The sequence below is a fragment of the Sphaeramia orbicularis genome, chromosome 6, assembly GCF_902148855.1.
Source record: "Sphaeramia orbicularis chromosome 6, fSphaOr1.1, whole genome shotgun sequence".
Classification (NCBI taxonomy): domain Eukaryota; kingdom Metazoa; phylum Chordata; class Actinopteri; order Kurtiformes; family Apogonidae; genus Sphaeramia; species Sphaeramia orbicularis.
The window spans coordinates 20,056,567-20,071,845 of NC_043962.1; the positions used below are offsets into that span (position 1 = coordinate 20,056,567).

The 15,279-nt window shown below is 37.0% G+C and overlaps 1 protein-coding gene across 3 annotated transcripts in view; it reads left to right on the forward strand.

Moving 5' to 3' along the window:
* LOC115421338 (SITS-binding protein) overlaps nucleotides 1-15,279 on the forward strand; it is a 46,557-nt gene that overhangs the window by 4,944 nt on the left and 26,334 nt on the right. For all 3 annotated transcript variants that reach the window (XM_030137179.1, XM_030137180.1, XM_030137181.1), the window contains 2 exons: nucleotides 12,080-12,287; nucleotides 12,508-12,658. In XM_030137179.1, coding sequence (XP_029993039.1) covers nucleotides 12,080-12,287; nucleotides 12,508-12,658 — 359 coding nt within the window. The remainder of the gene's footprint in view (nucleotides 1-12,079; nucleotides 12,288-12,507; nucleotides 12,659-15,279) is intronic.

Here is a 15,279-nt window from a genome sequence, read left to right on the forward strand (position 1 = left end):
TTAGATCTGAAGTGGGCCGAACCAGTAAAATAATAACAGTGAAAAAAGTAAAATTATATAATGATCAGGTTTACATTTACAAAGTTTCCTTAAAAATCGAAATAACATGAACAACTTGAATTGTCATAAGAAAAACAAGTGCAATTCTAACAATATTCTGCCTCGTTTTTATCAGTTTATCATTTACACATGTGTGTTGCAATTGCACAAAACATTTAGTAACAGGTAGAATATTGGTAAAATTGCATTTACTTTTCTCAAGACATTTCAAAATGTTCATATTTGTTCAGGTTATTCACATTTTTGTGAAATGATAGTTTGTTTTAGTGTAAATACAGTAAAATGACATGAAAATTTTTACATTTACAAAGAGAAAAATTTGAAGTTATGAGTATTTATAGGTTATTGTGATGGTATTTTACTGATCCGACCCACTTGAGATTAAACTGGGAACCTGAACTAAAATGATTAATATCTCCCGTGTAATTTTTGAATTTCACAAATTCATCTCAGGGGCCTGATTGGACCCTTTGGCGGGTCAGATTTGGCCCCCGGGCCGCATGTTTGACATCTGTGCATTAAGAGATCGATATTATTGAGAGCGTACAATCAGGCTCCACAAAAGCACCCTGAAGGAGTACACTTAGGTCCACGTGTCTAGGCCCACGTTGCATTGTTTCTTTTATAGTTTTACATAATTCTGTGCATGTGTGTACAGGATATTATTGTGTGTGTCTACTGACGGGACACAAACTTACACCATGTAGCCATTGTCCCAGACAGCTGCCAAAGGTGTGACAACAGCCAGTCAGGTGCTAAAAACAAACATCTATCATGACATCACTGATCGTTTGCAGCATCCTCACACACGTTCATTCACATATTGACAGAAACAAATGCACACATGCACACCCACATGCACATTTCGAAATGTTATGTAACGCAGTGGCAGGCTTAACAAGGCAGTCACATGACTTAAATCCCTTTTCCACCTTGTGGCAGTAATTATTAGGACCCCCGTAACCCTTCTACTTTTTTTGTTTTGCTTCACAGTGAGAAAAAAAAAAAAACACTGAAGAGATTAGATCCCAATGAGAACAACTGTTTGAATGTTGCCAAGTAACCACGCAGAGACACATACTGTACATAGCCCCAAACATAGCAAACTGATGCTCAGCAATGACAACAATGTCTATTGGAGCATTAAAGGTATATTTAACATGATATCTTGCTTTAAAGTTCAAGGATGTTTCCTGCTTTTAGATGATGTGAACATTTGTCTTGGAGAGACTACATTTTTTCGCAATTGAAGAAGTTACACTCAATATTGTTCTTGGCTGCTCTCCTACTTCATATCATGACAAATGAGTGGTTTTGACGGAGTGACTCCTTCAGGATATACACACTCCAAAAAGACTAAATACTGCCAGTAGTCATATTTAGAGATTATGCAAACGTGTTGAAAGTGTTTTGAGATTACTTGGAAATTCAGCTCCTTAATTAAGTCAAATAAGGCACAGGTGTCAAACATGCGGCCCGGGGTCCAAATCCGGCCCGCCAAAGGGTCCAGTCCGGCCCTTGGGATGAATTTGTGAAATGCAAAAATTACACTAAGATATTAATAATCCTTTTAGTTCAGGTTCTACATTCAGACCAATTCAATCTCAAGTGGGTCAAATCGGTAAAATACTATCATAATAACATATAAATAATGACAACTCCAAATTTTTCTCTTTGTAAATGTAAATATTTTCATGTATTTACACTAAAACAAAGTAGAATTTCGCAAAAAATATGAATAACCTGAAGAAATATGAACAACCTGAAATATCTTAAGGGAAGTAAGTAGAATTTTAACAAGATTCTGTCTGTTATTAAATGTTTTGTGCATTTGTAAGTTATAATGTACATGTGTAAATGATAAACTGAGACAGAATATTGTTAAAATTACACTTATTTTTTCAGTTTGTTCATGTTATTCACATCTTTTGAAAGGATAGTTTGTAGATGTAAACCTTTTCATAATGTAAATTTACTTGTTTTTCCTCTGAATCACAGAGAAAAGTTTGGAGTTGACATTATTTATATATTTTTACGTTATTATTTCACTGGTTCAGCCCACTGCAGATCAAATTTAGCTGAATGTGGCCCCTGAACTTAAATGAGTTTGACACCCTTGAAATAAGGCACTGACTATGAAGCTCTTGGATTTATTGCTTCTTCTCATTCCTCTCCTTACAGTAACTTTTACATAATTGCTTCATCCACACATTGCTAACATTGTTTTTCACCCAAAGTTTCTTAAAGATCTACTTACATGTACTCAACCAAACTTAACCCATAAAGACCCAAACATCCACCATTGACCAAAATCATCCATATAAACTGTTTAATCCCTATTGATCCACTAATCCGTGTAAATAATTGGTGTAAAATGCAGTTTGTCATCTTTTCATGGTCATCAGATATGACCCATTTGGACGTTCAGAGGCTCCGTAGTGAATGTGGAAACACCGTCATCTTCTACAACATTGATTCACCAGTAAAACCCATGGAGTTGGATCAATGACTTGATGGAGACACTTGGTTTATATTCAGTTAATGGGAGATTTTGCTGAAAAAGTCACTTTTTATTCAGTTTTATCAATTTTTTAACATAATAATCCTCATTTTTACATGATTAGTGAATTGAATATAGGAAAATATATGATTTACACTGAAAAAACTCAAACTAAAGAGGATGATATTATAATAAATGGTAATAAATCACTTAAGAAAGGTTAGATATAGAGAACAATCATTTGGGAACTGACACAAATGTCATACTGGGTCTTTATGGGTTAAGGAGCCTCATTCTACAATGAAAATATTGTGCAAAGGGCAGGTTTTTGAGGCATTTTCCTGAAGTGCTGTGAGTTTTTTTTGTCCTTTTGTGCAGCAGGGTGGTACTTTAATGGTTCAGTATGTGCCTGGGTGGGGCAGCAGGCACAATACTGTCATCTGTTTTATGTCGTCTGTACTTAGTAGTCATATCTGGATGTTTGACAAAGACACATTTTATATAGAAATGTGGCAAAGAAATGATCAAGTTTTTATCATCAACACTACGCCTTCTTACATTGTTCAATCTGCTCAAACAGGGATGTTAAATGTTAACTTACAGACTCTGATTTCTGTGATGCACATTGTCAAACATCAGATCCATATTAGTATTTTAAATTAGTCATTGGTGAAATCATGTATGACTAGTACCAGTCTGCCACAACATAAGCACAAAAACATCTTGTTAATATCAGACTGACTGGTCCCAATTTATGTAATGAATATCATCTGGATCGTTTCACATGGTGACACTTTGGACACAGATTTTTATGAAATATTAAACAGTTACATTTCCCTTTCCTTTATAAATCACCAAGAACAGCCAAAAAAAATGAGCATCAGGAGTTCATCCAAACTTAAAGCGTCATATTTTAAATGGTGATAGACGACCGTGGCTGCATTTCACAGTGTGATTTGGTAAACTGCTACAACTGAAGCAGATTTTATTGAGAAAAAAAATCATATTTTACTCCACATGTGCATAGTAAACAAAATAATAACTAAAGACTGAGTTTATGGAGCCATGTTAAGGTTTAATCACATTATTGATTTGTTCCTAGTTTTGGCAGCAACAGATTGCTTTTTGCACGTAAACGAATCATTTCTAATTGAGTCCAGGCCTATAAAACTCACTTACAGTGTGAAAAAATAAAGACAACATGCAAAACCACATGAATATGCATAGCTGGGCATATTTCTATGATTAAACTCTCAACATGCTGCAGTTTTGAGGTCACAGCTTAAAATAGGTCATAAAAAGTTGACATATGCACATATTTTGACTTCACACCTGTCTGTAGTTTCAGATAATAGTAAGAGAAACTGATGTGATTTACCATGTTTGATACCTGCTCCATTCCAAGCCCACTTTGAATGCATGAGAAGTATTTTACCTTATTGCCAAGGTCGCTGCAGGTGCATGTGATGGCAGCCAAATATATCAAAAGTGCATTGTTTCTCCACCGCATTAAACCCATAAAGACCCAAATATCCACCGGGGACCAAAACCATCTACTGATCTAAAATGTTTAATAACTTTAACACCACTAATCCTATCAATATGTTGAAAAATTTGGTATAAAATGCAGTTTGTCGTCTTTTCATGGTCATCAGATATGACCCATTTGGACATTCAGAGGCTTCGTAGTTACCATGGAAAGACCATCACCTTCTACAACACTGATTCACCAGTAAAATCCATGGAGTTGGATCAGTGACAGTGGATGGACACACTTGATTTATGTGCAGTTAATGATAGATTTGACTGAAATGTCACTTTTTTCTAAGGTTTTCTCTGTTTTTTATATAATAACCCTCAAATGTAATCTCATCATGATGATTAAAGTACATGGTCTGTAAATTAAATATAGGAAAATACCTGATTATCACTGAAAAAATACAAAGTATTGTGGATATTTTGATATATGGTGATAAATCAATTAAGAAAGGTTAAATAGAGAGAAAATTCATTTGGGAACTGCTGGAAAAGTAACACTGGGTCTTTATGGGTTAATGCACTTGAGATTGCTTTGCACCTCTGTTAATGACAAAGAGTGTAAAAATTTATAGTGATGCTCCCGCTGCACTCGCACAGTTTTAATATAATGACTTCATAAGAGGAAACAGGTGTGTTTTTCCTGCATTCAGTTTCATTTTACTTTCCCAAAAACAGATTCAGCCTCAGGCCATAATCCAGTGCTAATAAAAATTAAATGGAAGAGTCTCCACATTTTAATGAATTGAGTAAATGTTATTTACAGCTTCATAACCTTATGTACATAAGTTGATATTTGTTCAACAAATCTGCCGAACCCATGCGTACCTGTAACCTCAAAGTAACACGTCAGCAGATTGGTGAATTTGCCTCAGAAATATTGCAGATTTTGTGTAATATTAGGCTTTCTGCAGCTGTGTGAACCCGATGACCGTTTGTGCTGCACACGTGAGGTTTTGGTGTGTGTGCGCAGGACCTGTCTTCACCGGGTCTAGTTAGGAACACAGTATAAACAAGGATGGGGAACATGGAGCTGTGAGTGAAATGACTGAGTCCCCCTGAGGACAGACAGTTAAAGAGCAAGAAAGACAGCCTGAAATACAGAGAGATGACACACTGTATGTTATTATAAAACAAATAGGAGAGAAAACAGATTATCAAAGTCAGCTGGAAAAGTAGATTAAAAGCACCAGTGAAGCCGAGTGATATTTGAGAGTGTTGCCAACTGGGGGAACTTGTCATATCCCCACCTGTCTTTATCCATACAAAAACAACCGAGCTAGGAAGAACAGATTAGATATCACATCCTGCATTAATAACATAAGAAGGGACTCTCAGGCCGAAGTTGTCTCGGCGATTATAGAGTCTTATTCTTACATGTAGAGGACATTTTTACGATGTTTATATGGGATTTTAGTGAGCGAATGCAAACTGATATGTTATCCGATAATACCAATAGTTGGGGAATGAGATGTTGCACAAATCACTATGACAGCACACTTGTCGTAATGATAGAGCTGAAATAAGATACACGGAGGGATTCTGTCTCTGTGCAGAAACAACAAATGAAATTAAATTAAGAATTGGTCATGCAGTAGCTTTCTTTATCACAATTTTCCTGAGAAGTAACGAGGTCCAATCCATTGATTTGTTATCCTCATAAAATCACAAAATTTGACCCACATTAACTCATAAAGACCCAGTGCTACTTTTGTGTCAGTTCCCAAATTCTACTTTTCTTAATTAATTTATCACCAAATTTTAAAAATATATATATATATTATCCTCTATTTTGCATTTTTTGGTATAAATCATGTATTTTCCTATATGTAATTAATTTGATCATGTAGATCACAGTTGTCAAACATGCAGCCCGTGGGCCAAAACTGGCCCTCCGAAGGTTCCAGTCTGGCCCGCGGCAAGATTTTATTGAGTGCAAAAGTCACACTGAAGATATGAACAGTCAAAGGTGTTGAACTGGTTTTAGCCCAATGTGATCTAAAGTCAAATAATAGTCTAATAACCCTTACAATAAAATGTGAACAACCTGAAAATGAAGTACAATTTTAACAATATCCTGTCTGTTACTAAATGTTTGTGGATTTGTAGATCCGATTTGTAAGTTGTGTTCATAAATTGACACATAATATTGTAGACATTCTTATTTTAGTTACACATTCTAAACTTAAAAATTTCAACAATATTATGTTTGTGTAGCATTGTGTGTAATGCACATGTACAAGTGATAAGTTGAGGCATAATATTGTTAAAATTTAGCTTGTTTTTCTTAAGAAATAAAAATTTTTTCTGGTCATTCACATCTTTTTTGTGAAAAGATAGTTTGTAAATGTAAATATTTTCATAATTTAATGTTTTTTATTGCACTAAAATGAAGAGAAAAACTTTGAGTTGTCGTTATTTATAGGTTTTTATGCTATAATTTTAATGGTTTGGCCCGCTTGAGATCGAATTGGGCTGAATGTGGCCCCTGAACTAAAATGAGTTTGACACCCCTGATGCAAATGTTCATGGAAACTCAGAGTAAGTACAAAGTGAATTATATCAAAACAGAGAAAAATGAGGAAAAAGTTACTTTTTCAGCAAAAATATCGCTAACTGTAAAAACAAGTGTCTCCATCCACTGTCATTGATCCAACTCCATGAGTTTTACTGGTGAATGAATGTTGTAGAAGATGACGGCGTTTCCACGGTAACTACTGAGCCTATAAATGTCTAAATGGGTTATATGGCATGAAAAGATGACCAACCTGAATTTTACACTAATTATTTACATATATTGATAGGCTTAGTGGATCAACAGGTATTAAACAGTTTATATCTATAGATGGTTTGTGTCACCGGTGGCTGTTTGGGTAAAGAATCACACATTTATTTTCATTTTTTGTTGTTCATATACTTTGCACAGATCACATTTTCACTTGTTTGGATAAGCAGTGTTTTCAACCTGAACTAAGTTCTTATCATGTAATGACAGTTCCATGAAAATGTTCCAGACAGTTAATAATGACATGGTTTACCACTAATATATCATTAAAATGGTCACGCACATTTTAGCCAACAAATTAGCCAGACAGATTACCTGTCTCTCGTCATAATCACCACGCGAGGCTATATATGGAAAGATGGTTTTTGTTTTTACAGCAGGTTGTTGCAATAAGTCAAAGTGTAATAAATGACCCTACTACTATTTAACATGAGCCAGGATACAATAAAAGTAATTTATTTACTGTCTCTCCCTATCTGTTCCTAGTCTTAATTTTTTCCCTTGTGGGATCTCGAGTGAGGAAAACATCAGAATCCACTCACTCACATGCACATGTTTTTATACATTAGTAAGTTCATAGGTTTTCTGTCTCTTCTTCTGAGTCTCTAGCCTTTCTATCTTTCATTTTACTATAATTTGCTTCACTATCTCCCACTCATTATTTTTTTCTATCGCTGAATCAATCTTTCCGTGCAGCATCCCAGAACAAAAAAAGAAGAAAAAAATCTCATTTGTTGTTTGGTCTCTTGGAAGGAACCAGTTAAGCACAACAGACAGATAGGGATAAAAGTTATATAACCAATGATTTTGATTTTCTATCACAGATAATGATACCCAGTCAGTTTTATTTGATCCTACAGAGCCGTATAATGACAATGATAGGAAGAGTAGGCCACAAATACTTATAGTAAGAAAGGGAATCAGACGAACACCTACAGATACACATAAATTTTGTATTCTTAATTATTTCATCTTGCACCCATACCTATAATTGTTACTATATGGCAATGGTACTGATTGAAACTAAAAGTAGAGCAAACCTTTAGTTAGTATCTGTAATGTTTACTTCCTATAAGGATGTATCATCAGCTTAAATAAAGCTCAGTTTGCATGTGGAGGGGAAAACAGGCTTCCCCAAAACACTCCCCTGTGTTACTCAACAGGTCACCATGAGGTCCTCGGGCAGCTGCTCTGTAACCTCAACAAGTAAGAGGTGAAACGTTTAAAGAATGATTCACTTAGCCAACTGAAGCTTTGTTCAAAGTGAGCTGTCATCTCCTGTATGAGTGCTACTGTATGAAAATCATCCCTACAAAATTTTCCACAGTCAATCTCCTTCCTCTCCGTTCCATCAAGAGGAGCAGCAAGTAAAAGCCAGAAGACTAAAACCTTACCCACTGACTTACAGACTAATTTTTAATTAGTTAGCACTGTGCTACCTTTTGCAAATGACCAGGGAAAATAATGATTTAATCAGAATTTATCCATGACATGACATTCACATTAGAGAGAAGTAAAAGAAAATAAAGATGGAAAAGAAAAACATGTAATAGTGCATTAGTCTTTCCTGTCTGGTCCACTGACAGACAGAGTGCATTTGTGCCTGTAAAATTTGTGCCGAACAGACTGTCTCACACTTGAAACATTATAACTGATTGATGAAAGAAATAGAGCAGAGAAAGTTTCTTTAGTGTTTCATTATTTTTTTTTCTCAATAAGGGGGATTGGAAATTTACTACCATGGCAAGACCCCAGTTTTGTGGCCATCAATTTCTTGAGGTTGGGCACAGAAACTAAGTTTCCATTGTTAAGGAAACGCATGCCTCACACACACACACGCACATACAAGCACACACACATAGTTAGTGTTTAGCATTTTTATAACCCCAGTCAGGTCTGTAAGCGTGCACAGGTGTCATAAATAACCATATAAATATGACAGGTAAAAGAGTGCTGCCCATCTGGTCCCCAGCAGCAGGGAGGCGGTCTGCAGCCGTTTCTTCCAGTCCAGTCCTCTCTGAGGGCCTCGACGCCACATTAAAACCTTCCTGACCCCTGAGAAGGTGCATGGGGTCACCTCCGCTACCACCTCCATACCTTCAGTACAGACTTAGCAAGAGGAAGTGCAGACCCTTTATGGTCCTATAAGTCCTGCTCTGTTTTTCTTGGAAGTCTACAGTTCCCCGTTAAAGAAAGTGTGTGTGTTTATATGTGTGTGAATGTGTGCGTGCACATATGTGACGAGCCGAGGATATTCGATGTTGCTGGATATGTGTGTTCACTCAGCAGCTGTAAAAATGAGGCATGTGTGTGTCATATCAATCAAATCTGGCCAATAAACTTCATTCATTTTTATCTGTGCCTATGAGCCGCTTTGAAGGTGAGCGGATACGGTCAGTCTTGCGTATAACTTTTCTTTTGAGAGCTAGTGGAAAATATTCAGGAGAAGCTTGGAGTGTTTAAGGAATTGTTCTAAAAATAGGGTCCCCCCCTAGCTTCCCCTTTAACTCCTGGGCACCCCACCTTGGCTGTAACTCACAGTCTCAAATCTGCTTCTCTATCTTTAAATAACACTTATCGATTCCTGCTTTTCTGTGGATCTTGGAATAATACTCAAAGAGTCACGACTGTATCATATAACACAGCACACACTGAATCAAACTAGGGTTAGAAACTTTTTTTTTTTTTTTTTAACTTTTCCCAAAACATGTAGCTGTAACCGTGAAGTGCTTCAAGTAGTACTGAATAAACATAAAAGACAGGATTTAGTGTATTTAACCTTTAAATCTGCATGTTTAGTCAAACTGTTCTGGACCAGATTGTCATGTTTCCTTGAGGCCCCGCAGCATCATTTCCCATAAAAATTAAATATGAGTCAAGAAGTTATGCTTGCAAACTTAAACTCCACTTTCCACCCCGTGTGCACTTTGCTAAAACACTCTGTTTGCAGCCTGCTTTATCTGCACATCATTCTACGAGGCTGCTCGGTGTCTGGTATACTCTGGTTGCCTCTATTTCCACTGCCTGCATTCCACTTCCATCCTTCCATAAAGCTATAACATTTTCTCCTCTGGCCCACTTTTTACTCTACAATACAGTGATAACAGATGCAGTTCCAGACTACCTTTAACTTATTAAATATTCATCCTGGGCATTTTATTGATGATGGTTTAAAGATATAATGCTGTTTTCAGATGAAAACCTACATTTATCCCGTATTTATGAATAGGTCCCGGGAAGTTCTGTGGTGACCTAATACCTTGTGAGAGGCAGCTGAGGTGTTACCAGTATCTCTTTGACATTATCCGTTGCAAACACGTGAGAATTACCCTGAGGTTGAAGGTTCTTCACTAGGCTTTATGTTGTATTTGAATACTGATCTCTGAAAGTATTAATCTGATTATAAAATGGTACATGAGTATCCTGCCTGCTCCTGGTCCTTGCTTGTATAAGCCCATTGAAACTAGAGAGGGTGACTGAGGTGCGCCAAGCTCTCGGCTTGGGTTCTTAGACTGTCTGCCTGCTTTGGAAAGACGTCTTATACCTAATCTGTGCATTGATCAGCTCTACCTTCCAAATCCCTGTTTGGCTGCTTTGAGCAGATTGTGCAAAACTTGAACAATGCCCCGCAGGGTCACTGTCCGTATTGTACGTAGATAACGGCTTGCTTTTGTTCACCTGAGAGTAGAGAGACCCTCAGCAGAGCACCAAGGTTATTGTGGTTAACGAAAACTAACGAAATGACGAAAACTAAAATTGAAAAAACATTTTCGTTAACTGAAATAAATAAAAACTCAAATTAAAAGAAAAAAATGATAACTAACTGAAACTGTATTGTGTGCTTGCAAAACTAACTAAAACGTATAAAAATTATAGATAAAATTCCCTTAGTTTTTGTCTTTGTCAATGTTGACATAGGATAGAACACGTGAAAATTTCATCTAAGATCAGCGGTATAACAGAGGTATAGAGGGTGGGAGGCCAACGGTGAAAGTATGGAAAGTTTCAGTTTCATTTTCACGTAAGTGACGTTGTATATGGATTGCACCCCCACCTACATTAACCCCTCCAACCTGCTATAGGGAATTTATCCATGGTACTGTACATATGTTTGTGTCTGTGCTCAGTCAGAGCCGCCCTAACCTGACTCCCACATAAAGTGTCTGGTGTAACCTCACTTATTTCTTTGAATAGGATGGTGAGGAAGATAAAATATATGAAAAAAACTAATACTAAAACTAAACTAAACTAAAACTAAGCATTCAGAAAAAATGACAACTAATAAAAACTAGCAAACCTGCTCTAAAAATGAATTAAAACTAACTGAATTAGAGAGGAAAAAAGTCAAAACTAAATAAAACTAAACTATAATGAAAAATCCAAAACTATTATAACCTTGCAGAGCGCAGCAGAGATGGAGGTAGTGAAAGCTGGTCGGAGGGGAGGGAGAAGGTGGGAGTTAGGACGGGTGAGAAGTGGCAAGGCTAGGGTTAGAGAGAAACCTGAGAGGGAAGAGGCATTCCTTGCAGGGCACATACAGTACATCTGTGGACACAATTATCTGCTTCTCTTAATCTTATCATTTCACACAGCCCATGAAAAGCTGTAAATACATATAGTAAAACCAAAAACCGGTGATCAGCTAGGCTCATTTAATCACAGGTGTTCTTAGTTTTTAATGCTTGTTTCGTCAGATACATTAGGAAGCAGATGATGGGCTCATTTTAACACGTAATGCTTAATGACAAAGAATCAATCAAATCATAAATCTACTGAACTAGACCGGCAGTCTGTCTTCCAGTGTAGTGTATCCAGACTGTCTAACCGCTCTCTCACTGGTGTCGACTGTAACGTATTGACTTGAGTAAACTCATCCAACCGTATGCTGCTATATCTCATTCTAGGGAGTGTTTTTTTCACATCTGAGTGGAGCAATATCAGCTGACACAGCCAGCGTTCTACCTTCCACAACACTCCATGTGTCACCCTCATCCTGGTCTCAGTAACACTCTTGCACTATGTCATATCAGTGGAATCTGTGATGGACTATCTCAGACTATATTCTACTACTCCAAGACTGGCCTCAAAGTAAAATTACGTTCTTGTTGCACCTGGACTGTGACTTTTATATCTGTTTATTGCAGTGCATTTGAGTCTCTGAATAAGCATGTACCTTGTCCTGTGTGCTGTCGTTACAGGGGTTGCAGTGCTGGTGTCCCCTGATATTCCCCTGCAGCTGGGACTGGACAGCAGACAGCAGTTTTGCCTGCAGTCACTGCCTAGTATGGAGCGTCTCCCTCTACAGTACACTGTGTGTGTGGCCCACAACGTGAAAGCTGCTCACCAAGAAGCGGTGCAACAACTCACCGAGCACAACAGGGAGCTGCCCAACATGAAAACAATGTGGTTAGTTCAGTTTAGATTAAGATTAGAGGGGATCAGAGTTTGCGCGACTCTTTTCAGTGCCAGGCCGCGTATCCAGGGATATCAGAGTACCTGTAAGTCAAACACTGGAGCATCTGCAGGTCCAGTGAACACCGACTGAAGTTTTTGTAGGTGTTTGGGGAGTCGTAAAATAAAATACATCCAGGTTTTGAGGTGTATGATCCATGTGTGCGCCCTACAGGCTGCCGTTCTGGAAGCTGCTCACTAATGTGGATTCGGGGCCGAAGGTGGAGAGGGAGCTGAGGATCTTCTCTAATCGTCTGAAGAGACACCAGCTGGGGGAGGGAGTCATCAGCCTCAATGAACATTCCACCACCCTCCTCTCTGATATGGTATGTACTCCTCGCTCCACCGGTCCTTACACTTCAAAGTACTTGTTCTGTCTGCCTCCACACCACAAAGTCTGGAGTTTTTTGTTCTGTTTTTTTTACCATTTTTGTCAATGGTAGACCTGAAGAATGCAGAAAAAAACACTTACTGGATGAGTTGAAACAAATAAATTTAGCCCCTCGCATTGCTGTTCCCTTTAGCAGCTGCTAAAAATGCAAAAGGCTGTAAGTGGAATAGTAACTCTGGTCTACGCTCAAACATAGTAAATGTTAATGCTTGTTAAAACTAGATGCCACCTTCCAAAAAACATAACAAAGAATAGGAAGAAGAAACACCCCAGTGCACAGGTGTCAAACATGTGGTCCAGGGGCCAAAACCGGCCCGCCAAAAGGTCCAATCTGGCTCTTAGGATGAATTTGTGAAATACAAAAATTACACTGAAGATATTAACAATCAAGGATGTTGAAATCATTTTAGGTCAATTCAATCTAAAGTGGATTAGACTAGTAAAATATCATCATAATAACCTATAAATAAAGAAAACTGCAAATTTTCCTCTTTGTTTTAGTATAAAAAAAGTAAAATTAGAAAAAAAAGTTACATTTACAGACTATCCTTTCACAAAAAATATGAATATCCTGAACAAATATGAACAGTCTGAAATGTCTTAAGAGAAGTATGTGGAATTTTAACAATATTCTGCCTGTTACTAAATCTTTAAGTTGTGATGCACATGTATAAATGATCAACTTAGGCATAATATTGTTATCATTGCGCTTTTTTTCTTAAGAATTTACAGGTTGTTCATATTTGTTCATGTTACATTCAAGTACGGTTGGTAGGTGTAAAATTTTCATCATGGAATTTGACTTTTTTCACTCAAAAACATAGAGAAAACTTGGAGTTGACATTATTTATCACTTCTTATCCTATTATTTATGTCATTTTACTGGTCCGGCCCACTTTAGATCGTATTAGGCTGTATGTGGCCCCTGAACTGAAATGAGTTTGACACCCCTGCCCCAGTGTATCTATAAACAACTAACAGGTAATGTAGGAAATGCTAGCACAACACTTATTTTCATGGATGTATCATTATGAATACTGTGCTCCATTTCTGTAGATTTATCCCCTTAAATCTCCCTAAATCTTGCCGAATAATTGTCATTTGAGAAGTAGTCTGAAAAACAAAAGTCCATTTTGATTTACAAGGGTTGTTTTCAGCAGGTTCAGATCAGCATGTCTTTTGATGCAAACTGAAGATCTACAGCCAAGCAGAGCAAAACTCACAGACAAAAGTGAATGCTGGACTGGCAGTGGTCACAGATGATAGTCCATTATTGCAATAAACCACATCTGATCCATCCCATTTCAGATGAATGGTCGCTAATCTAGGCTGAGTAGAGGCTAGTTGGAATGGAAGCAGTGGCAAACTGGTTCCCCAGCTGACAAATGAAACCTTCAAATCACAGGTGTCAAACACATGCGGCCCGGGGGCCAAAACCGGCCCGCCAGAGGTTCCAATCTGGCCCGCGGGATGAATTTCCAAAATGCAAATTAGGGCATCAAATTCAAAAATAATATCATAATAACCTATAAATAATGACAACACCAATTTTTTTTCTCTTTGATTTAGTGCAAAAAACATTAAATTGTGAAAATGTTTACATTAGCAAACTATCCTGTAACAATAAAATATGAATAACTTGAACAAATATGAACAACCTGAACTGTCTAAAGAAAATTAAGCACAATTTTAACTATTTTCTGCCTGTTCCTAAATGTTTTGTAACTTCGTAGATCTGATCTGTAATGCACATGTATGAATGATAATTCGAGGCATAATATTGATAATAAAACTGTGCTTATTTTTCTTAACAAATTTATTTTTTTTCAGGTTATTCACATCCTTTTTGTTTGGATAGTTTGTAAAAGTAAATACTGGCATAATTGAATGTTATTTTTTGCACTGAAACAATTTGGAGTTGTCATTATTTATTGGTTATCATGGTTTTATTTTACTGGTCCAGCCCACTTCAGATTAAATTGGGCTGAATGTGGCCCCCGGAAGAAAATGAGTTTGACACACTTGTCATAAATGAATGCATAAATACTCTGTTTATCACCTTTTCTTTTCATTCTTTTTTTTTTTTTAATCTGTACATTGCAGTATTGCACATTTTGTACATTCTGTATATTATATAGATTTATGTTTTTATTAATCACATGTTTCTTTTGATCTCTCTATTTTAAAAATATTTTTTATCTCCACCAAGGAATGATAGAGGTTATGATTTCATCAGGATTTATTTGTCTGTCTGTCTGTTAGCAAGATAACTCAAAAAGTTACAGAAGGATTTTGATGAAATTTTCAGGAAATGTTGAAATTGGCACAAGGAACAAATGATAAAATTTTTAAATTTTGGTGGTGATACGGGGCGGTCATCAAAATCCATCCATTACTTTTTGAGTTATCTTGCTAACAGATAGACAAACCCCTGACACCCCTGCTTTAAATGATCTCTTTCTATGGTGGGTGTTACAGGTGGGTGGTGCAGTGGATAGCACTTGTGCCTCACAGCAGGAAGGTCCTGGGTTTGATTCCAACACCAGTTGATGGGGA